At 48.9% G+C, this 25,113-nt stretch overlaps 1 protein-coding gene across 4 annotated transcripts in view; it reads right to left on the bottom strand.

Annotated features, from left to right (window-relative positions):
* Nucleotides 1-506: 506 nt before the first annotated feature.
* Nucleotides 507-25,113, bottom strand: part of Fxyd6 (FXYD domain containing ion transport regulator 6) — a 28,657-nt gene continuing 4,050 nt past the window's right edge. The window contains exons 1-8 of one of the 4 annotated variants that reach the window (XM_075966087.1): nt 23,204-23,350; nt 6,542-6,601; nt 5,926-5,964; nt 5,745-5,819; nt 4,933-4,969; nt 4,220-4,269; nt 3,456-3,505; nt 507-1,674 (exon numbers count right to left, since the gene is read on the bottom strand). In XM_075966087.1, coding sequence (XP_075822202.1) covers nt 3,477-3,505; nt 4,220-4,269; nt 4,933-4,969; nt 5,745-5,819; nt 5,926-5,964; nt 6,542-6,596 — 285 coding nt within the window. In that variant the 5' untranslated portion in view covers nt 6,597-6,601; nt 23,204-23,350 and the 3' untranslated portion in view covers nt 507-1,674; nt 3,456-3,476. Of the gene's footprint in view, nt 1,675-3,455; nt 3,506-4,219; nt 4,270-4,932; nt 4,970-5,744; nt 5,820-5,925; nt 5,965-6,541; nt 6,602-23,203; nt 23,351-25,113 lie in introns of those variants that run through there. The other 3 variants (XM_075966086.1, XM_075966089.1, XM_075966088.1) reach the window with 3 other exon arrangements.

Here is a 25,113-nt window from a genome sequence, read left to right on the forward strand (position 1 = left end):
GTTCTCTTGAGACCCTAAGAGGTTCCAGACAGTCTCGGGTTAGAACAAGGCTTATTCCTCCCCCTTTAGGAGTTGTGCCTTACCCAAGATACACAGAAGGCTGGAGACCGGGCTGTGCTTGCTACCTTCAAATGAATCCGCTTGCAGCTGTGTTTGTTTGGCCAACAGTACTTTAAAAAAAATCACCAAACTCAATCAGAATGTCTTTGGGAGGCTTGCAGGTCCTTTCTAAATTACTGGCACTGTCACTTAAGTGACCACGGCTCTTTCTACTCTAACTTGCCCTGCTGTGAGAAGAACCTGCGACCAGCGATCTGTAGAAAGGAAGCGGGGAGATGGGATCCAAACCCGAGCTCTAGGAACCCTTTGTGAAAGAGGCCCAAATGCCCGGTGCCTCCCCAGCACCCTTCAGTCTTGACCTCCTCCCTCTGACTGGGGACAGGCTCTCTTGTCCTTTAAGGTCCCCAAACCCTCCGACTCTCAGAAGAAGGAAAGCCAATCAGAGCCACTAGGAAACAAGGTTTTATTTACTTATTTTTCCATTGTCAGAGGATAGATCACAAGACAGAGATCAGCAGTCCTGGTACACAGTGTGGCTTGGTGAGTTTCCAAGGGAATACAATGGACAGGTGGGGCAAGGTTTGGTTTGAGTTTCCACTCTGATGACCTTTGACTTCTAGCCTTGGCTGTGCACCCAGGCTGTCCACACCATGTTGGTCTCTGACCTGCAACCCTGCCGCTCATGCACCCTCCCATCCCTTTCCACTCTGACCCGACTGGAGGAGGAAAGAAACTGTGGTGGCTGACAGATCCACCCCGCTCTCTCTGCTGCCCATCCCCTCAGCCCTCCCTGCCAGACACTCTCTTCAGAGAAGGAAGGAATCCTCGGGTCAGATGAACTGGGCTAGAAATGAAAGTCCCAGAAGCTGAGAAGGTGGGCGAAGGTAGGAGGATTCCAGAATCTGCGGGGTTATTGCTCAAAAGGTATGTGAGGGGCTCATTTCCAGAGGCAAGAAGCCCTGCACCTGGAATCCCGCCCCACTGAAGCTCTTCAGGGGTCACCCTAAAAGGATAAGGACCCCAGGAGGCCTGGAGGAAGGTCATCCTCGGCCTCTCCAGCAGCTGACAGACCTTTGAAACCGCCAGTAGCAAGCTTCCTCTGAGAGGAAACACAGAGGATACACACCTCTCAGTCCCAAGACAGCTGGGGACTCCTGCCCCGGGCACAATTCTCCCTCAAACCTAAATCCAGAGATAGAGTAGGGCTTCTCAGGGGCAGAGTAGACTGCAGAGCGCAAGAGGAGATAGAGGCCACAGGAGGGCACAAGGCAAGGATGGCAACATGGCCCAGCCCCTCCCGGGAAAGGGAACACACACACAGTTCACAGGAACAATGAAATTCACAAATGAGTAGCCACAAGACCGCAGCCAGCAGACACACACACACATAGACACATCCCAGAAAGGGGCCAGACCCCCGGCTGCGGTGAGAAAGGAAGGGCTGTGAGTGTTGGGTCTTTAAGTACAGGACTGGAGTTAGTGGGGATAGGGAGAGGCGCCGGGAACACGTGTTCTTGGCTTCTCCTAGGGAAGGATCTGGTCTGAAGCAGCCGGTTTTCTCAAGCCTTGGCACCAGCTGCTAAAGGATCAGGCGCTGGCCTTGGCTTCTGGAGGCTGCAGAAGCAAAGAATTCACATTAAAACCCCAGATCCTTTCTGGGACCCATACCTGGTCCTCTCTCCACCTTCAGCACAGACCCTTTGCCTGTTAACCCCCTAGATGACGTGCCCTTGAAGCCCCGAGGTCCGGTGAAGAACACACGAGCCTGGGAGGCAAGGAGGGAAGACAGAGGCTGGATAGGCCTTCCTGGGCTGGAGTTGTTGACAGACCCCTGTTTAAGTGGTTACATGTCTTTAAGACATCCATTCTAAAGATGGATACAGCGAGTCCCGCTCTGCTGCCCGGGGCTGACATGTGGAGGTGCAGACACTGCAAGGAATTAAAATACTACACAGGTTCACAGTAATAAAAGTCTGGTGTCCATGACATAAGACAGTTTTTTGTTTTGTTTCATTTTTTTTGGTTGTTGTTTGTTTATTTATTGAGACAGGGTCCCTGTAGCCCAGACTGACTTCAAACTCACTGTTAGGCAGGGTTGACCTTGAACTTCTGACATTTCTATCTCTATCTCCTATAGGCTGGGTTTACAGGTATACCCCGCTATACCTGGCTTGAGAAAGCCTTTAATTTGCAACTTTAGCTAAAGTTATGCACTTGTCTGTTAAGCCTTATTGTGTGGAGTCTGGGGCAGAAGTGAGGGGACAAAACTGGCTTTTTTGCCTTTGTATATCCCAGGGTCTGCTCTCCAGACCACAGCTTAGTGGCTGCTGTGGGCGACCCTAACCTATAGCCACAGAGACCTAGACTCCGGGCCCAGCTTGTCACATACTGTCTGTGCTGGCTGGCTTTGTGTCAATTTGACGCAAGCTACAGTCGTCTGAGAGTGGGGAACCTCAATTGAGAAAATGCCTCCAAAACAGTGGGCTGTAGGAGAGCCCGAAAGGCATTTTCTTAGTTAGTGAGTGATGGGGAGGGTCCAGCGCATTGTGGTTGGGGACACACGTGGGCTGGGGGTCCTGGGTTCTATAAGAAAGCAGACTCAGCAAGCCATGTGGAGCAGGCCAGTAAGCAGAGTTCCTCTATGGTCTCTGCTTCAGCTCCTGCCTCCAGGATCCTGCCTTGCTTGAGTTCCCCTGTCCTGACTTCCTTCAATGTGGAAATAACCCTTTTCTCCCCAACTTGCCTTTAGGTCAAGGTGTTTCACTATAGCAACATCAACCCTGACTAGGGCACTATCTGAACGGCTTCTCTGACTGCAGGTTTTTCCATTATAAATGGGGCCGGCCCTGCATGTCCTATTTCTTGGGGTAGGTTCCAGAGGTTCCTATAAGGCCTGCTGACTGGAAGATTTATCTAACTGCTATGTACTCTCGGGCACACCCTACAGTAAGCAATGGAAATGAACACATGGTGAACCCCAAATGTTGAGGACAGTGAAGATATGGGGGGGGACATATTTTCTCTACTTTTGAGTAGTATTGGAAAGTTTCATAATAAATGTGTGTGCACGCACATGCGTGTGTTTAAGTGGTTTTCAGCTCATTATTAGTGTCACTTTGATATAGAAGTTTCACTAAATGAACCCCACCCAACTCACATCCCTGCGGTAGCTGTTTGGCAGCCTTGGTGCTCTCCCTATGCATGCTGTGTTTGGGTGAAGACCACCTCTGCACGTCTCTGGGACTGGGTTGTCCACTGTCCCTCCCCCACCTCTGGGAGACACTCAGAGTAAGTGAACTGGTGAGAGAGCCCCATGGAGAAGTTGGCATTATGCCCATGCCCAGACTCAGCGAAGACAGTGGTGAGACAGCAGGGGACTGGGTACAGACCGATACCTTCCTGCTGGAGGCTGCGCTTCAGTTCTCAGACTTCTGGGGCTCCGCAGCTGGAAGAGAAGGCAGACTGATGAAGAGGGAGGCTGCTCACCCAGGGGGTGCACCATGCTGAACCCTCGCTGATGCCTGATACTTGGACCTAGGTTGTTCAATACGGTAATGATGGCTGCCTATGGGGCTTAGCACACGGGGAGAGATGGAGTCTGCTGGGTATGAGCAGGTACTCATAGACAAGGACTATCACCAGTGGTCTGTCTCTTGTTGTGACTGGTTGACAGAAAATAGCAAAAAGCAGAGAGGAGCTTAGTGTGGGTTTTTGTTTTTTTGTTTAACCTGGGGCAGTATGGAAGGGAGTGGTTTCCAGGATGTCAGCAAAGAGAAAAAGTTAGCCAGTTACTATTCTAACTCTCAGAGCTCGCAGGTTTCCACCCTAGCTTTTGATTCTCCAGTTTTATTAGAACTATAGAGATTCACTTAGAACTGTGCCTTTAGTGGTAGCAACAGAGCCATTGACTAGGGAACAGACCTCTCTCCAGGCTGCCGCCTCCAGGTGCTAACAGTTGCAGTTCACAGCACAGCCACTGTGAGGAAGGTAAAGCAGTCCCTGGTATGGGTGAAGAGCTAATATCACAGAGGTCCTGGAGAGCTCTTTCCTGGCACTCAGAGGCATGTCTGCTGAACCCCAAAGCGGCTCACGGCACCCAGTCTGATCCCTCCCCAGACCTCAGGAAGACCCTCTCCTGGCACCCTTTCCCGGCGGTTACCATTTGTGGTGATGAGATTCTCCACCTGCACCTCTTCATCCCCTGGAGCCCTATGACAAGAGGAGAGATACATTCTGTCACCGGTGTCCAGGGCAAACCACAGAGCGTCCCATTCTCTTCACTGAAGCAGGGCCTCTGGAGCCTGTCCCCTCCGAGTCCCTGAAGGATTCACTCTACCATGGGTCACGTCAAGGAATGGAGAAGTCAGGACTGATGGGGACACAGGCAAAGAGAACTTATGGGTTCCCTTCAGGGTCTGCTCCTAGGCAGGATTTGGGTGTGCCTCTGGGTTTTGAGGCCCATGGCCACCATGGCTGTTTTAATAAATGGAGTGTAACCCAATGTGGTATAGAAAGGAGGTCAGGTGCCTATGCAGTACACAGAGCCTCAGGAAGAGATGAGAAACAGGGACAGTGTATTGGCCCTGCCCCTCAGAGCAGCCATGAGGTCCTCTGCTTCCCCCTTAGCCAGCCTAGCTGTCTCAAAGGCCTCCAGACAAGGTTCAAGCCCCTTCTGACTCAGCGTTCCTATTTACATAGAGGCCTAACCTCCATATCGTGACCTCTCCTTTGTCCCAAAGTCACTTGGAAATCCCCACATCCACACGTCGGCCTCCCACATTCGCTCTCGGAGACAAACGCCGGGTTTGCAGCACAGTCCTTCCCTGTCCCTTCTGCTGTTGCCCCCATTGGCCACAGCCCCTGCACCCTTACCTGGGCTTCTGATTGAAACTGCACTTGCACCTGCGACCTGAAACACAAAGAAACCATCCAAGGTCGTGCTCCCAACAGCAGCTCAAGGTCAAGCTCCCAGCTGGGACGTGGAAGATCTACCTTGAATCTGTAGAGGCCGAAGGCACAGCCAGATACAGCCAAAAGACACCTGCACTACAGCACGAAGCAACTCCAGGTAGGGGGCAGGGGTCAACTGAGGCCAGGAGCTGCGGTTTATATGGCAGTGTGTGTCGGTGGCAGTGCTATTTGTGGGCGGAGGAAATCTTTGGGAGGTGGGGCCTAGCTAGCCAAAGTGGGTTGTTGGGGTGAGGTCTTGCGTGTGCTTCTGGTTACACCCTGAGCTTTCTGCCTCCTGGTCAGCCTTAATAAGAACAAGTCAAAACCTGCTACCATGGACCAAGCTGCCCCATCATTGCCTGCCCACTATGATGGACTTTGCCCTTTCATACGGTGCGCAAAAATAATCAGGGTGGGGCACTCAGTGCCACAGCTCATGGGGGAAGCACATGGGGACACATTGCTAGGAGCACTAGGAGAATGGCATCTGTCTCCTGGGATGGGTGAGCTCCTGCCCTAGGGATGCAGAGAACAGCTTGCTCTTTTTAGCTCTGTCCTCGCCTACATTTTTCTGAGCTCATCTTTCTTGTTTTACTGAGCACTTACTACATGCCCCACCCTGTATTGGTCCTGGAGATACCATAGAGGCAGACCTGTCTCATAGACAAAATGGCTGAGCTTCTACACTGCCCGCCATCTGTCTAGCAGCCACAGAGAAGAGGAGACAAACTTACTTAGGATGAGGAGTATCCCAACCGAGAAGAGGACCACAGCGAACACCAATCCCCCAATCCTCAGGGTCTGGTAGTCTGCAAAGGAACCAGGGATGAGAGGTGGAAGAGGGGCAGGGCCAGGAGAACACGCCCGCCCCCCCCTCAGATGGGGCCACGCCCCAAGGCTGCTGGGCTCACTCACCATAATAGAATGGATCCTTTTCTTTCTCCTTCTCAGCCGCTGCAAAATTAGACAGACATGGTCAGGAGGAAGGCAGTGGTGCTTTCTGTGATGCCCCACCTGTCCCACAGCTCCCTGTCCCCACTAAAGGACCCTTGTGAAGCAGGACCACTGGGCAGAGACACAGGAGATCATGGAAGATGGGTTTCCTAGGCAAAGGGGTCAGGGCCTGCAGTAGAGATGACTCAGCCTCAGTGGGGTCCTGAGGTTACAGCATGCCCTTCATGTATTTACTCTAGAGGGCCAGGTCTGTCTATCATCTAGTGACAAATGGGGACACTGAGACCAAGTGGTCTCATGACTTGCACATATGGTCAAGGTGGGTAATTGCAGTCCAGGCTGCAAATCCACAGGAGCCCAAGGTTCCTGGAGAGATTAACAGACGGTCAGCTGGACCCATGTGGGGAGCAGTGGGAACACCTCAATTAGGATCTGTTTTTCTCTGCTGACTGAAGGTGAGGTCCCTGAGCAGAGGTGAAGCTGCCTCTCAATCCTAATATTCAAAAGGGCCAGAACCTTCTACCAGAAAGGGCTACGGCTGCCAGTTTGGTATAAGTAGGCCCTAAAGGAATCTTACCACTAGCCAGGACTGCCGGGGCCAGCAGGCTGCAGAGGATCAGCACCGTCTCCATGGTGTCTGGAATAAAGGATAAAGACATTACTCCAGGGACAGAAGACCTTCCTCCTCAAGCCATCACCCTGACCCAGGCTCATCCCAGCCTTAGCTGTGCTGGGAATATGTGTGACCTGAGGTTGCTTCAGATCACGGGGACCATTGTACCTACTGTGTGACCTGAGGTTGCTTCAGATCACGGGGACCATTGTACCTACTGTGTGACCTGAGGTTGTTTCAGATCACCAGGACCACTGTACCTACTACCAGATCCGACTCTCAGAGAGCTCTGCCTGCTCAATTCTGTTATGCCAGATGAGGCAGAATACTGAGCAGACACTGTCATAGGTCCCTGCTGCAGGTCTGGAACTGATAGTAAATGACCTTTATAGAGGGAGCAGCAGGGCCAAGGTCATATGATGGTTCAGTAACTCAAAGCCTAACACCCCAGGGGCTTTGTAGATGATCCCCCCAGTGTCTTTCTTCCAGGCCATCTCTGCCTCATTAAGTTTGGGGGCTCCTGGTCCAGCTCTCACAGTCAACAGACCACCAGGAAGTTTTTAAAAAAGATTTATTTATATTTTATTTGTGTGCGTGCATGTCTGTCTATGAATGTTTGCTATATGTGTGCAGGTGTCCCTGAAGGCTGGAAGATCCAGGATATCAGATCTCCTGGAGCTGGAGTTACAGGCAATTGGGGTGTCTGGTGTGAGTGCTGGGCCTGTGGAAGAGCAGTAAGCGCTAGAAGCACTGAACCGCACTGAGCCATCTCTCCAGCCCCTAGGAAGGGTTTTCACCAGCCCTCTAGTACAGTCAAGGGGTGGAGGTTACTCTTTTTTCCCCAAGCTCTACAGCAAACTCTGACGTCCATATATGATCTCCTTAAGTTGCCCCCCCCCCCCGTGCTGTTTCTTCTGTATTCATCAGCTTTCCCTAGACGACCAGGTCATCATCTCCCAAAAGGTGACTTGATTCCATAAAGGGAACGTGGACAAAGGTTCCTGAGCATCAGCTTTCAGTCCCTTCTTCCCTGGAAGACACTGCTGCTCTACCACTGAATCCTGGGGATGGGGTGGGGGGAAGACTTGAATGGGACACACAGGACCAGTTGGCTTCACCGGAGACATCTATCAGTGGAGTTACACTTATTATTCTCAGGGTCATAGAGTTATATAGAGTGAGATGGGAGAGGAACTCAAATCAGGAGTGTACAAAGCTGCTAAGTCTTTTCCAGGTAGGGTTTGCCTGGCTACAGCCTGGCTAGTATGGCCCAGCCCTTACTCATTCTAACAAGTGGCTCAGCTGCCATTCACCAGTCAGACACCAGGGGGCAGCATAGCTGTACCTCGAACCATGCCTAACCAGATGTAAGCGGTGGAAAAAGAATAATCTCCCACTGTATGAACGTATACACCTGCTCTTCTTAAAACTGTGCTTGACACATATATCCAGTCACGTTGCTTAGTGTGGTTTCATGCGTATGTAAATGCTCAGAGTCTGTGCGGGGACACGCGTATGCATGTGGAGCCAAAAGATCAACATGAGACGTCTCCTTTCTTTCGTGAGACAGGGTCTCCCTGACCCTGGAACTGACAGATTTGATTTAGTTAGATTGGGTGGCAGAAAATCCCAGCAATTCTCCTCCTCACCTTCTCAGTGCTGAGACTCAGTTAGCTTCCATTCCACCCCTCCCCATAAGTTCAAGGGATGGTCCTCAAGCTGAGGGGCCAACACTTTAGTAACTGAGCCATCTCCCCAACCCCTAGTAAAGCTTTCAAAAACATTTTTAGCTTTATAATTTTTTTTAGCTTTATAATTTTAATATAATATTTAGTCTCCTGAGACTTTTTAATCAACATTGTTCTGAACTTTTATCGACACTATTACATAGAATCAGTTAATTCATGTTTAACATGTGATAGGCAAATTACTATGTAGTAATCCATTTTCTTGTTGGCGGACGTCTGGTGTCTTTAAAAATATATTGCTAACTCTAAATAATATAGTTATGGACACTTAGGTGTGTGCTATCTGGAGCACACCTATAATCAAGAGTTTTTTAATTTTTGTATTTTTTAACAATTTTGAGCACCCACTCTCCAAAGGAACAGGATTTATGTTACAGACCAGCACAAACACACATTCGCGGATACTAGAAAACGCGGCCACCAAACAGCATTTACTGTGAATGATGTACTCCGCTGTTTTGTTTCTTTTGCAAGAAATACAACGCAGCCCCTTGACAAGTCTCACACTGCAGCCCGGAAATGATGGCCTAGAGTGAGCATGGCTCTGCAGTCCCAGCTGGGGTTGCCAACTGCCACCGCACACAGGTTCAGCTGTCCCCTGTGGAAGTCATTCCCGTCTTAACAGCCCATCAAATGATGTGGTTTGTCTCTGCTGCTCTCGGTCCTAAGCAGTATCTGACACTATCAGATGTCATCATATTTACTAAGCTAACGGCATAAAATGTGGTGTTAATCCAGTCACTTAGCACTGGTGTTCATTGTCTGCATTTCTTCACAGGTGGTGGGATGTTCCCATCCTTTTTCTTTTCATTTTCAAACCATTTTCTCAATCCTGACACTAAACCTCAGTTATTGAATATTCTAATATCTCCTCTCGGTCCATGACTCATTTTTTTACTTAATTTATTTTACTTTGTGTGTGTGTGTGTGTGTGTGTGTGTGTAGGTCAGATGACAGCTTGCAGGAAGGTGGTCCTCTTCTACCACATGGGTCATGGGATCAAACTCGAGTAGTCAGATTTGGAAGTGTGCACCTCCATCTCCTGTGCATCTCATTGGCCCTGTTTTCATGAGAACTGTCGTGAAAATACCTGGAGAAAACTGACATTTTCCTGATTCCAATTGCCTCAAGATTTATAAGCTTTTTTTTTTTCATTTTCCATGAAAATGAAATATTCTCTATGACACCTTCACATAGGTGCTAGATCCATTCAGGGTACATTAAAAATCATATTGCTATTTTAAATACTAACATGTTAAATAGTATAGAACAAAACAAGTGGTTGTTATCTATTGGTTTTAAATACAGTAATCTTAAGAGTTTTTATTTATTTTTTTTTAAAGATTTATTTATTATGTAAACAATGTTCTGTCTGCATGTATCCCTGCAAGCCAGAAGAGGGCACCAGATCTCATTAAGGATGGTTGTGAGCCACCATGTGGTAGCTTGGTATTGAACTCGGGACCTCTCAAAAGGGCAGCCAGTGTGCTCTTAATCTCTGAGCCAATGCTCCGGGCCCCTATTTTCTGTTTTTTTGAGACAAGATTTCTCTGTGTAGCTTTAAAGCCTGTCCCAGAACTAGCTCTTGTAAACCAGGCTGGCCTCAAACTCACAGAGATCCACCTGCCTCTGCCTCCTGAGTGCTGGGATTAAAGGCATGCGCTACCACTGCCCAGCTAAGATCTTCTATTTCTAATAATTTACCCAGATACCTTTGGGTTTTCATTGTGGACAGACTTTGTGAATGGCAGAGTGGTGTTTCCTGCTAATTAGCACACGGGTTATTTCTAGTTCTTGTCTTTGCACACTGACTAAGACCTAAGGTGAAATGCAGTATAGAAACAAGGATCTCATATACATATGCACACACACGTTTACACACATAATGATCTCACATACATATGCACACACACGTTTACACACATAATGATCTCATATACATATGCACACACACGTTTACACACATAATGATCTCATATACATATGCACACACACACGTTTACACACATAATGATCTCATATACATATGCACACACACGTTTACACACATGTACACAAATTTGGTCTTCTAATGGCTTGAAAATTCTCCTTTAACACTGGGTCTCCAAGATGTTTGCTTTATATTAATTATGAATAAGTAAGTGTTTTATATATATAGGATTTCCCCCTTTTAATCAACCAAACAATTTTTTTGTTTTGTTTTGTTGCTTTTTGTTTCTCTGTGTAGCCCTGGCTGTTCTAGAACTGGCTCTGTAGACCAGACTGACCTCAGACATCTGCCTGCCTCTGCCTCCTGAATGCTGGGACTGAAGGCGTCCACCACCACCACCACCCAGATAAAACAAATAGTTTTGTATATGAATTACTAATGTTAAATCTGGGATAGAACCAATGTAATATTTAAAGACACCGACAGAGTTGGTGTTATTCTCCTTAGGATTTTTGCACTTCTGTGCATGTGCATGGGATTGGATAGTAATTTAATTTCACTATATTGACCTTGCATGGTTTTGGTTATGTGCTGTGATTTCTAGAAGCTAAAGGTTTGAGAATGCAATTCTGACTCACATCAATGCTATTTGGAAGTTAACTCTTTTGGGAGGAGCTATGGTTTGAACTCGAAATGCCCACCCCCCCATGGGCTCACGTGTTAGAATACTTGATTTCTAGCCTGTGACATTCTTTTGTAGAGCTGTGGAACTTTCAGGAGGTGGAGTTTCTCTAGAGCAGTGGTTCTCAACCTTCCTAACGCTGCGACCCTTTAGTACAGTTCCTCATGCTGTGGTGACCCCCAACCATAAAATGATTTCATTTCTACTTCATAACTGTAAGTTTGCCACTGTTATGAATCATAATGTAAATATCTGATATGCTGGATAACTGATGTGTGATCCCAAGGGGCCACGACCCATATGTTGAGAACCAATGCTCTAGAGGAAGTGGGTCACTGGGGGCGGGACTTGATATTAGCAGCCCCACCTCACTTCCTGTCTTCTCTCTGCAGCCTGAGTGCCAACGCTGCCACACCCTTCCTGCCATGACAGACTACCCCATTACACTGTGAACCAACGTAGTTCTTCCTTCTTTAAACTGCTTCTCGTCAGTTATTAAAAGTTATATTCTATATGTGCTTAGACTATTGTGAGTTTCTTTGGTGAGAAGTTACATATGCTGAATAAGCGTAATCCTTTCCATTTTATGTTAATGAATTTGACAGTTTGATTTACCCAAAATGAAACCAGAAATCTTAAAATATGCCATAACAGGAAGGACTTAAATTCACCCCTATGCTTCCACCATAATCTACTAGGAAGTTTTAAATTGTTTTATTATCCATTAGCTGGGTCGTTTAGGGACTAGAAAGTGGTTTTCTTTCTTTCTTAAAAGATTTATTTATTTATTATGTATATAATATTCTGTCTGCATGTATGCCTGTAGGCCAGAAGAAGGCACCAGATCACATTATAGATGGTTGTGAGCCAACATGTTGCTGGGACTTGAACTCAAAACCTCTGGAACAACAGCCAGTGCTCTTAACCTCTGAGCCACCTCACCAGCCCCCCATATAGTGATTTCTTGATATATATTCCATTTTTGTATAATAGTTGCTAGTTTAAAAAATCCTATGAAATAGATATCAGGATTTGTAAGATTTGATCAGACTCAGCGACAGGAATGGCGGCCTTCCAGAACCTTGTGTTGGGTCTATTAAGGACTTAGGCACCCCTGCAGAAAGCCCCAGGTGACAAAGAATTAAGGGTCTTGGTCTCAAAGCTGACTACCAAGTAAGCAAGCTTGGAAGCAGGTGGCCTGGCCTCCCATGACCTCTACCTGGATGGGGAGCCTGGCTGCAACCTCTCCAAATGGCCTGAGCCAGACCTACCCAGCTAAGCTGCTCTCTAATTACTAACCCTCAGAAAATACGCAACATAACAAAGGTCAGTTATTTAAGGCTGTGGTCTGAAACAGATACTATAACCCAGTCACCAGGAGAACCGTCCACTATTCTGTTAGCTCTGAGCCTCCCTTCAAACTTTCTTTCCAGTGAAGACCAATTTTTCTTTTAGAATATCCTTTAATAAAGACATATTCATTGTAGACCCTGTTTCTGTGTGTCTGTAGACCCTCTTTCTGCCTCCTTCTCTGTATTTAGTGTTCTGAGTTTCACTGCAGTCTAAATGTGGGTTTATTTCTATGAATTCTGTTGTGTTTCTTTTGTCTGTTAGTTCATCCTTCTCCTAACCAACTCTCAGGCTTCATCTCCTCACACAATTCCTCTTTTGCATTCATCCTTTTTTTTCCAAAATGGTTTTTCAGTATGATTTTTAAATATTTATTTATCTTATGTACATGGTGCTCCATCTGCAGGTACACCTGCATGTCAGAAGAGGGCATCAAATCCCATTATAAATGGCTATCTGGTTGCTGGGAATTGAACTCATGATCTCTGGAAGAGCTGTCAATGCTCCTAATTGCTAAGCCCTCTCTCCAGACCCCTATTTCTCTCTTCTAAGACTGTGGCTTGGGAATGTGTTGGGCGCCTTTACTCTGTTCTGCAAATCATCAAGCTGCTCGTTCATATTTTCCACTCCCTGGCTTTCCTGCACTATATGCTGGGTGATTGTTTCCGAATTATTTCTTTTCTCCCTTTAGCTGTGTTTAATCTGCTGTTTCATTCCCCACTTAATTCCCTATTTCAATGATTGCATTATTTTGATATGTTCTGGTTGGTTCTTTTTCTAATATCTTGGTCATTTAATTAGTCTTTGTTGCCTGTTCATTTTTAGGATCTCATTGTTTGCTTTCAACATTGTTTTTAGTTTTTATTATTTAATCTTCTGTATCTGCTAATTTCAAAGTCCTGAATTCTTAGGAGCATAAATTGCTTTGTGGTTTCTGTGATTTGGTTTTTCTTGGTTCCTTCCCAATACACAAACACACACATACACTCACACCCACATGCACACACACACACGCACATACACACACACACACACATGCACATACACTACTTTGGCTTAGTAGTCTTTGATTGTGAGCTCAAATTTGTTATATTAAATCTGTGGGAAATCCTGAGATTTTGTTTTTCTTTTCCTCTGAGGACTGAGAGTAGCCAATACCAATCTAGGAACAGGTTGGTCCCTCTCATGGGTCAGCCTAATGAAGAAGTCATGGGTGGTTTCTAACCCTGCAGATTCCGTGTTTATTAGTCTCCAAAAGGCAGCAGTGCCTACTGGCATCACTCTCAGCAGCTCTGTTTCAATTTGGTTCGCACTTTACATAATTGTGCTACTTTGATTTCATAGGATTTTAGTCGGAAGGTTTATTTTGGTTTCCAAGTTTAAGTGGTGTTTGGTAATGTAGAGAAGAGTGACTGACTGGTAAGGGCACCTTTCTTTCTTCTTGTGGGGCAAGCCCCGTGACAGCAAAGCTGGGACCACTGTTTTACAGTAGAAAAATCATCGTTCAGCCACTCAAACTGACTTAAATATACTGGTCAAAGAGGGAAATAAGCACTCAGGAGGCAGAGGCAGAGGCAGGCAGGTCTCTGCGAGTTTGAGGCCAGCCTACTCTACAGAGCGAGTTCCAGGACAGCCAAGGCTACACAGAGAAACCTTGTATTGAAAAAAAAAAAGAGGGAACTAAGTTGTATGTACCTGTTATGTGTGAAATCTTCCTTCCTTCCTCCTCCTCCCTCCTTCCTTCCTTCTTCCTTCCCCTCTGTCAAATTTATTACTACTTCCAGATCAAGTTCCATCTCAAATTACACAGTCAAAATATATCTGTGCCTTGTTCAGAGAAGCCCAGACTGAAAAACTGGAAGGAGGGGGAACTGACATTAAAATCCCTCAATGGGACTCATGCATATACTCCTAGCACTCAGCAGGCTGAGGTAAGAAGGTTCCATGAGTTCAAGGCCAGCCCAGGCTACATAGATAGACCTTCTCTCGTAAGTAAAACAAAATTGAATCAACCCTTAGGGGCCTTCATAGAGCAAAGACCCTGCTATTCTTAAGGACAGTCTGACAGGGGATCTGGAGGTGCCCACAGAAGAGTTGGCATTTCAGTCAGGCCTTGAGAGCAGGATGGGATTTTGATAGACAAGCGGGGGTGGGGGGAGAGGGAGGTGAGCCAAGGCAGTAAGAGGAAGCAATGGAAAGAAGGGACGGCAAACAGAATTCAAGTTCAATTTAAGCTGAATCTCACAGTACTTCACTCAACAGTGGCCGCCGGCAGCGTCTTCCTAGAAGGCATCAAAATGAGGCCGGGTCCACTGGTAATGTCTACATAGCACAGGAGGAGACTGTGACAGCAACCCAAGTATTTCCATTTCTAGTGGTAGACACCTTCCAAAACAGTGAATAATCCAGTCTCGCTGAAGCACGACGGGTGGGCGGTGAGAACCCCGATGAGATGGCTGGAGTCGGAGTATGGAGAACGGAGAATGCCGAGCTCCAGAGTGACAACCTGCCTTTGTATTCTAAAGCAGACATATGCGATCAAGCTGCAGAGCACTGACAGAAACATAAATCAGAAGTGACCGAATCTCAGTCCTCCAAGCTGCTGCTGGGGCCTGGGCTATGCCAGCAGTCCCCCTCAGCATGAGTCTCCTCCAAGGTTGCCTCTTGGCACCCAGACCGCATTGAAAGATCACAGCCATGGTACAGCTGGCGCTGGCTGGGTGTCCAGTGGCCAAACACATACACAGATGCCTTTGTTCCTCCACTAACCAAGGAATTCTATCCTGGCCTCTTCTCCCCCCATGGTAAGGCTCCTGGCTCCTCCTGCCCTTTCAAACTCTGCATTCCTTTCTTCCTCCTTACAGCAGGCACGCAGGCACGCACGCTGGGGGCTCAGCTGAGGTGGGAGGACTAAGATGGGGGAACATAACAATTGCACTTCCAGGCCCAGAGTTCATGGAACAGATGGGAGGAGGGAGGAATATTCAGGTTGGGGACTAAGCCAGGCAGGCATGGATAAAACTGGGAGGGAGGCTCAAGAACATTCCAGGCCTCTCAACATGCCTACTGGAAAGGTCTTGTTTTGTGGCCCTGCACCCCTGGCTGGCTGGGACAGGGCACCTGAGCCGTTATCACTGCTGGAGTTCAGGACTCTGACCCATTTTAGCATCCTGATCAACACTGCTCTAGACTATTCTGTCAGATCTCCGCGGCTTCCTTTCAAGCCCAGTATGAGGAAGAATTTCACTTCTGTCTCATCTCCTTTCCATGATCCATTCTATCCGTGGCCCGGCAGGCACACAGCCACGCTGCAGCTGATAGCAGCCCTTCCATGTTAATCTCCTCTCCCGCCATGCTGCTGTTTGCGCGGTCGGTCACCCGCTGCACGTGCGTGCGGAGAACGCAATCAGAAGAGTTCCTCCAGCGATTATCTTTCCACACTGAGTCACATAATTTCACTTAATTGCTGGATAAAAGCTGCTCAGGAAGAGATGCCACCAGTTGATGATACGGCAACATGCTGTATTACTTCTGATTCCACGCAGCAATGAGATAGGCCAGAATGCCTGCGACTATTGTGCTATAATTTGACAACCATTTCTCTTTACAAGGTAGGATCTCCAAATGGGGTGAAATTGCCTCGCTCTACCTGCAGACACTCTGTCCTTCCCTTGCATGGGGCCCGTTGCCTTTCTACAGCCTCAGCCCCTAGATGATGCATCCTGAGATCATCACAGCCTGCTTGGATATCCCAGTGAGATGTCAGGTAGGGAATATCCAGGAGGTAGCCTCCAAAGGGGCACAGAGTTCCTGAGCCTCATGGCTTAAGCTGACAGGTTGTCTGGGCTGTTATAAGAGATCACGGGACACGATTTAGCTTAGGGTATCTCCACATGTTTCAACGATGTCACGAGTAAAGGCTGTGCCCGGTACAGCACCTAAACAAGATGTGAAGGTTCCAGATGGGTGTGGGGTCGCAGCAGGCCAGACTGGGATAGAATGAGACAAAAGTATCTGCCTTTAATTTGGGAAGATTGGGATCCGACGAGAGAGACCTGATTTGGCTGCCAGTCATGGGTAGGACCTGGCTCAAGGACCCATGCCTTTGACTCTGCCTGCTGTCTTGATGAACAGAGGCTGAGAACAGTCAGCCTTGTATCAGGAAAGCTGGGCGGCACTGGAGAGTTCCTGGAGGCAGCCTAGCAGGCACCAGGGCAGAAGGGGTAGGGGGAAGCAAACTGACAGGCTCCTTTGGCTGGAGACTGAACTTGGGTTGGAGAAGCAAAGTTGGGGAGGGGATTAAGGGAGTCCCGCTGGCTTCTGGGACATGAGGGAGTTGGTACAGAAAGGGCCTCTGAGAGATACAACCTAGCCCGGAGCTTTCTCCCACAGAGGAACAAGGCTGAGGAGACCTTAAAAGGAGCAGGCCAGTGCCTGGAAGTTCTAGCTTGACACGTGCAGAACAGACCATTCTTAGGAATGTAAGCCTCCGCTAGTGTGTGTCCAACAGGTCAGTCTCTGGGTTTTAGCCCTTGGCTTCTTTGTTATTCTCAGCAGCTTGACCTTGCACTATTTACAGCTATGACGTGGGATGGCCGCTTGGCCCAGCCCCCACACAGTCAGAGTTCCCATCACGCACTCACTCCTCTGTGGGATGAGAAAGACTCTCCTGAAGGCCATTGTTAGCATCACACCCATTTCACAGGGAGAGAAACTGGGGCAGGAAAAGTGAGTGAGAGATGGATTCTACACGTCTACCTTGCTCAGTCTGCTTCTCCATTGGTGGAGGGAGAGTAGTTTTCCGGATGTGAGTAGGCTGTCCTTGGGGAGGGCCAGACAGCCCCAGGTCACAGAGGAGGGCTTCCGTCCCCCACAGTGGACTACCTGCACTGTGGCTCTATGACGGACCCATATCCCCTTGGCAGGTGCTACTCTTCTCGTTCCTTCCCAATCCTGCAAACTCTGAGACCTAACTGCCTAGCGAGGGGGTCAGATGAACTCCTCAGGAAAGGGTCCAGCTTTTCCCAGCCAAGCTCCCAGCTTCTCCCCTTCATCCATATTCACACGAACGAGAGGGACAGCAGGGTGCATAATGCTTGCCAGCTCACCCTGAGTGGGAACTGAGCTGTTTGTTCAGGAGTGTGATTTTTTTTTCAAGACAGATTACAAGTCCATGCAGTTCACTAGGCGAGGGTGGGAGTGGGGAGTCAGCTGATCATCCTGCCCATTTCTCAAGGCTGCTACAAAGGTCAAGTGACAGGACACGTGTGAAGGAGTCTGGAAAGCTGCGGAGCCCCGTGATCACAATAGGCAACATTTATCGGGTGCTCATGCCACACAAGCGTAGTCCCACATGGCTTGCTTCAAGAACAGGATTGTGACCTGGGAAGTGGCCACCATGACGACTATTACCATTATGCCAACAGGCCAACTAAGGAGAGAAAGTGTTAGCTATTTTCCAAAGCTCTACAGGCCAGATTCAGTCCCAAATACCCTGGCCCCTGAGTCCCCACTGGGAACCATTCAGTGTCCCTGCTGGGAAGCACTTAGCTCTCCTGTGTCTGCTGCTTAGGAGCCCTAGGTCTCAAAAAAGCAACGGGAGCCCTAGGAGGCTTTCCTCCTGCGACCGTAGGAAGATATGGTGGCGGTATGATCTCAAGTCTCTAAGATGGATGCCATGGCCTTTGAGTGGACACAGTTTCTGCCTGCCTTCCACAGCCCCGCTCTTAGCCCTGCTCTCCTCCTGGGAGGGAGCCTGACCTACAGCCTCATCTCCTTTACCCTCAGCCTGAAGTATGCTGAAGTTTGCCCCTCACAGCATCTCTCGGCAGGAGACTCCAGTGTCCCCTTGCTACCTGAGATGTCATAATTGAGGAAGGAAGAGACAGAAAAGCCTGGTAGTGAGATGCAAGGTTGGAGGCACGGCACGTGCGCGCACACGTGTGTGTGTATGTGTGTGTGTGTGTGTGTGTGTGCGCGTGTGGGGGAGGAGAGAGAGATAGGGCGTGTATGTGTGATGGTGTGTGTGTGTGCGCGTGTGTGTGAAAGAGAGAGGGGGGGTGTGAAAGAGAGAGATAGGGTGTGTGTGTGTGAAAGAGAGAGATAGGGTGTGTGTGTGCGTGTGTGTGTGTGTGTGGAAGAGTGTGTGTGTGTGGAAGAGAGAGAGAGATAGGGTATGTGTGTGCATGTGTGTGTGTGGTCGTGTGTATGTGTGTGTGTGTGTATATGTGTATGTGCGTGTTTGTGTAGCTAAGCAGGAAGCTGCCAAAAGGGGCAGGGAAGGGGTTCTGATGGGCACCAGGCCATCTGTCCCCCAGGCAGCAGAGCCTACTGTTCTTGAAGCTCAGCTCTGTGAGTAACCATCCCTGCCTTGCCTGGTTGAGGACAGGCTCCATTTCAGTTTTCGTGCAATGAAGACAGATCAGTGTGTAGCCTGGTATGGTGGCACACACCTGCAATCCCGGAATTCAGGAGATGGGGGCATAAAGATCGGGAGTTCAGGTCTTCCTACAGTGAGTCTGAGGTCTCAGCTTCACAGTAGTCTCACGAATCATGGATTTCATGAGACCCTACCTGAGAAAGGACCTGGGCTCAGTAGCTGGCACAGTACTAGCTCCGTAGGCATCAGCTGTTGGACTTACTAAAGTTGGTATTGCCTAGCTCTGTCCTCTCCTCCCTTCCTCCTTTCCTGCCTTTTCCTGGAAAATAGGGACATGGAAAAGAAGAGGGGCCATGAAAAGTCCATTTGTTATCTCTCTCTTCTTCCTTGCACTGTTTTAAAAACACTAGAAGGTTCTAGTGTCCTGCACTGACATGAGGCCGGGAGGGCTTGGCGCACAGCGGACATTGGTTCCCTAAGCACTGTCACACGATCAACAGCTGTTCCCAGGGCCCTGAAGCAGGTGACACAAAGAATATCCTGGAGGAGGAGTCAGAGAATAGGGTGCTGATTAGGACCAGGAAGCATTCTCACTGGCAGGCAAAGAAGGGAAAGAGGTCACAGGATGGGACTGAAGTGGGCCTGGGGACAGATGGTGTTCCCACCAGAAACTGAGCCAGCAGAGTGAACAGGAAAAACTGAGAAGAAAGAAGACTGCAAGGAACACTGACATCTACACATGAGGAAACCCCAACTCTTTCTACCATTGTCCTCCCAACAGGGTCCTCGCCTGACAGTCTAGCTGGGCTCCCTCGGCCATGCCCCTGACTCCCTAATTACCCAGATGCTCTGAAGAGCAGAGAAAGAAAAGCACACGAGCTGGAGCCTGCACAGGAAAAGTCAACAGGCAGCTGTTGTGCAGGATAAAGCATCTCAGCCGTTCCCTGGCAGCTGGGCAGTGTTAGGCACAGCAGTGTCCCAACCCTTGAGGTCCAGGCTCCTCTAGCTAGCAAGGTCAAGCTTCTTCCTTTCCAAGAGTCCTTCAGAAAGGCTGCCTTCTGCAAGAGGCCATTTCAATGTGCCCCTAGGAGGACTGGGTCTCGAGGTGCATAAGTCAGGCCAAGTCGACTTCTCTATGACCTGGGGACTATTCCTAAGATGTTCCTGGCCCTTCTGTTTCCTTGGGCTCAAGGAGTCTGATGTATCAGATCATAGACTATTATCCTTTAGTCCTGAATCCTCCAGTGAGCTGAAGCTGTACTGTGGCCCTGACCAGTTGTAGGGGATACTGCCCATTGGAGCTCAATCCATAGCCAATACCAACAGAACCAGGAGCCCAGCAGCTGACAGCCTTCCATAAGGGGCATGGAGCGACTGATCACTTGTGTCTCGTCTGGTGAGAATTTTAGGGCATGGAGCTGAAAGAAAGGTGTCTTCTCCCATAATACCATCTCTGAAACAGACTTTTTATGTCAATACATCTACTTGTGAAAGAGAAATACCCTGATGCTAACAGCCGCTGATGCCCTGGCCGGGGTACTTATTCGAGTTCATTTCTGTATGGCTGAGATTCAGAGAGTCATTGTGGAAGAGGCTATGATTTGAGAAAGAACGTCAGTTTTATCATCCTAATAATCATGGCCACCTACTGTTGTCTGGACCCCTCGCTTATCCGCCTGACCTATTCCACCAAGCAAGAGAGACAGAGCCTAGCCTGATGGAGCCATGATCTCAGGCTGTCTTCTCCCTCCCTGGCTCCAGTCTCGTTCTAGAGCTCATCTGTAGTCACTCTGAGGGCAACAACCCTTTAGTCTGTTCCTTGCAGTCTGCTATCTACCAGGCTGGTACGATGGTTTGCCTCAGTCTGCAGCTGCTGGGCACATCTTTAAGCTTCTCCTGCCACTCAGTCCCAGACTTGCAAGTCTTGGGTGGCGAGCAGGCCAGACAGAGTATACTGATGGGTTAGTATGTCTGCCTCAGGGAGTAGAGAGAGTCGAGTTCTAACAACAGGTACCAGAACGGTGTTGCTGGGGCATGAATGGGGGGAGACCCGGTGCTTTCAACATGACAGGATGTGATGGCAGTGACTCCTTACCTCTGTGATTTTCCTTCCCCAAACCCATAGCCCAGTCTAGCGATGGGAAAACACTGGCCAGATCCCAGGAGCGAAACACCCTACAGGAACCTGACCAGGTTCCTTCTAATGCAACAGTCATCAAAACAGAGACACAACCACAGCCAAGAGCCCAAGGAGTCATGATAACGAAATGCAAAGTGGTGTCCGGAGGCAGGATCCTGGGACAGAAAGGGGACATTGGGTAAACGCTGGGGACATCTGCTTAGAATATCGATTTTAATTTACAAGGTTACAGCAGTAGCTGGAATAAGGTAAAGATGGTGGCAACAGCAGAAGCTGTGAACAAGGAAAGGCCTTAGGCTTTGCGCTGTCCACCCAAGTTTTATTTATTTATTTATTTATTTTGGATTTTCGAGACAGGGTTTCTCCATAGCTTTTTGGTTCCTGTCCTGGAACTAGCTCTTGTAGACCAGACTGGCGGTGGTGGTGCACGCCTTTAATCCCAGCACTCGAAAGGCAGAGGCAGGCGGATCTCTGTGAGTTCGACACCCAAGTTTTAAAACCATTCTTTAAAAAAAAAAAGAAGTCTGTTCCTAACTGAATTTGAATATTCAGTTAAAAAACCAAATCAGTCCTCCACCGCTATCCATCCCCCATCCATCAGCTTGCTTCCCGAGCACAGTGCAGAACACAGGTGTTCCTGTACCACATGGCTTCTCTAATAGGCAGGGCAGAGCTGGTTCACAGCCACAGAGCCAAGAGCCTGCCAAGGCGTTTAAAGCTGTCTGTTAAAGCAAGTGTTTTGGGTTGTGATCAGAGAGGCCACTGAAAGATCCGTGGCCCCTTTGCTTGCCCTGTATTGTAAATACCCACTGCATAAACAATTAGGCACCAATTCTTCAGTATAAGAGCCTCACTTGAAATGATTGCTCTCTCCTCAGACTGCCTGTCCCCCACCCCCCACCCCCAGTATTCCAGAGCAGAATTGATAAGGAGAGATGGCCTCAAAGCTGGTAAGGGAGAGGACAGAACAGAAGGTGGTGACATTTGGAGAGACCTAGAAATCTGGTGGCTTGAGTTACTTTGAGTTACTTGAAATCCTTGTAGTGCCCAAAAGGCAGCTGGGCAGCCTAGCAACAGGGTAGTTATGGCTCCTCCCCACCCCTTCAAGACTAGGCCTTCATGACTGGCAAGGGCCCAGTGACTAGGGGTTCTTCTTCACCATGCCTCCTTTACGGAAGAGGGGGAACCCCAGGTCCCCAAGACCAAAACTGTTTCTCTGAGAGCCCAGTACCAAACCCAGCTGTCTGTGAGGCCAGGGCCAGGGGTTAACTCTAGGAGCCTTGACCTTTAACCTGGAGTTACTTCTGGGAGAGGGGAAGTTGGCCACAAGAGGAAAGAGTGAGAGCAGCCTTGGGATGGAGTCCAGGCTCTTCCTCAGAAAGGAAAGCACAGCACACAACCCAAACCCACACCTGATTTCTACATGCCTTCCTGGAAAGACTCCAAACTGACCTACCAGCAGGGCCTGGGGCTTGTCACTGTCCACTGAGACAGTCTTCACGGTGCCATCCTAACCAGTCCCCAGAGGAATACTGCAATCATCAGGTTATTATAGCCAACGCAAACACAGGCAGTGGACATGAGCTGCCCAGCACGAGCCAGGCCCAAGCATCCCACACCCAACAGCAGAGTTTGGGGTTCCTGTCTGTCCAGGATAACTGTGTCCCGTTCCAGCAAGTCTAGGTAACCAGTAGCATCACACAGGAGCTATTGGTTGGGTGAAAGTGACCCAGCCAGTTAGAGACAGACCACCCCCTATCCTGCTTGTGCATGCATGTGCGACACACACACACACACACACACACCTGCTAACAAATGTCCATTCACAGAGGCCAAAAGAGTAGTTCCACAAGCAAAGACAGAAACCTAATGTCATTGCCAGGTCAAGGACCCAGAGACCAGGTCCACGCTATCCTACTCAGGCGCTGATCATATTCCAGGGATCGCCACCTTCCCTGTGGAAGCACAGCTCCGGCCTTCACGTTTCCACCTACACTTTGCATGGATTCATATTCTTTCCCAGAGATGGGAGGGGCAAATAAAGGTCCTTTGGGACTTGATACCCACAGTGTGTGGAAGCTAAGACTCCTGACTTGCCTTTATTTGCCTATTTTAGGAAGTTGTCCCTTCCCGTCTCACCTTGTACCTTTGTTGCTCCATTGCCAGGATGACATGGCCCATACCTTTTCCATGTATGGGTGTGGGTGTGCGCGCGTGCACGTGCGCGGACACCCCCCAAAACTATAAATGCTGGGGCCAAAGACACACGCCAACATCTCTAGATCCCCAGAAATTGGGTACAGAAAATGCTCTACAGATATTGATTGATCAAGAAATTAATTGATATTTCAGTATCATTGTCCCTTTAAGTCACAATCCACCCCAAGCTCAGCACACCTGAAAATCTCAACGGTATATTTTAAGCGTTTTGAGGCATTTCTTCATGCTTCCCCCAACTCCAGGCCTTCACTTCCTCATCTCTGCCATCTGGGTCTCGTCAAAATCCATCATGGGTCAGTGAATCAGCCTTCAGCATCTGCCAGACTGCCAAGGAGGAGTCATTTCAAGACCAGAGATGGGAAGAAAGAAATGGACACCTTAGGGATGGGAACAAAGGCAAGGATTCAACACTTCCTAGCGGAGGCGGACTCCACCTATGGTCTCCCTCACCTCAGACTTCCTCCATGTGACCCTGCCTCTATGGAGGAGGGGGAATGGAAGGGGGAGGGATGTCTGTAAGCCCACGTAAATGCTAACTGAGAATTAGAGCGTGCTTCTTGGAGAAATGAGCACTTGAGAGGAACCTGAAGGATGACGTCATCCTAATGGCAGTAAAACCGAGTAGTCAACATTGTTCACCTGCTTTGCGGAGCTAGTCCCAATACATCTCTTCCGTGCTCATTTGACATATAAGGAAAAGTTAAAAAAAATCCGGAAAGCCTCAGAACCTAAATTTATGGTTCTACAAAGGCTGTCACCCCCAGCTCCACAGGAGGAAGAGCACGTTCTAGTAAGTCTCAAGTAGAAGGCAGAGCACAGGGCTGGGGAGGACACCTGCATGCAGCTGACTACGGAGGGCCTGCAGGATAGGACCATGCACCTGTCACTGTTCAGTGATGGACAGACATACACAGGGGCTGTGGCAGAACCAGTCTGGAGCCCCGGAGCCACAGATAGCAAATCTGGTGGCTGAGAAGAACTCACTAGGGCCATCCCAAGGGTGAGAGACGGCTGCTGGGTAAAGGAGGAAGGTGTGCAGAAACATGCAGGCACCTGCTTATGTGTCAGTGATGAAAGATTCTGTATGTGTGAGGACGGGATTGTGCGTGAGAGTGTACACATGCTTGTCGGTGAGTCGGGGAGCTCTCCTGTGGAGGGAGAGGCCCTCAAGGAGGGTCTCCTGATGGAAGATAGAGGTGAGGTCAGTAGGCAGGGGGAAGGACAGGCAAAACCATCAGATCCACCCCAGCAGGAGTGGAGAAGAAAGCAGGGCACCGCAGCTCCACAGGCTTCTGAGAAGCCCACAGGGCCTGCCTTGTTGAAGGGACTTGGAATTTGCTAAGATGGTGAATGAGTGAAACCGAGGCCCGGCTTTGCTCTGGAGCTGTGGAGAGCAGGGGTCTCTGACTCTCTCTACCCAATTCATGGTTCTCGACCGGGCAGACTCCCGCAGTCCCAGCTCGATCCCTGGGGCCTGGAGCTCTTCCTCCCTGCTCCCTCACCCAGCCAGACATCCTTGTGACAGAAGTTTTCCTATGTTGTTTCCAAGCTGGCTTTAAAACAGAGAAGATGCTACTAAATGGGCTTCCAGCTTCTGTCTTGGCCAGAGAGGTCCAAGGTAATGTGTCCCCGACCTCTCTAAACTGTGCTGAGATCTTCAGAGACCCACTACATGCTGGTCCCAGTCTCATGCCCCACAGAGGTGGCCCTTTAGGTCCTTTAAGCCTTTTAGGCCTCATGTGTGTCCTGGCAGAACAGAAAGGTGACTCTTGTCCAGTAACACCCCCCCCCACACACACACACACATTCAGACCATCCTTGGCCTCTCAGCCATTGGCTGGCCAGTGATGAAAGAGAACCTTTCTCCAGAGTGGCTAGACAGTCTCTTTACCAACTCTGCTTAGCCGCATCCCCACCACATTAGTACCTACAGAGAGAAGTAATCTTTTTCAAGATTGTGGAATCCGCACACATTTAGAGGAAGGCGGTGGCTCGGAAATGAGTAAATCCCCTGTGGACAGATGAGGGAACAAATGTCTACGGTCCTGGAGGCCTCGGGTTACTAGAGCACAGGCCAAGCCATTTTA

Source organism: Microtus pennsylvanicus, chromosome 3, assembly GCF_037038515.1.
Source record: "Microtus pennsylvanicus isolate mMicPen1 chromosome 3, mMicPen1.hap1, whole genome shotgun sequence".
Classification (NCBI taxonomy): domain Eukaryota; kingdom Metazoa; phylum Chordata; class Mammalia; order Rodentia; family Cricetidae; genus Microtus; species Microtus pennsylvanicus.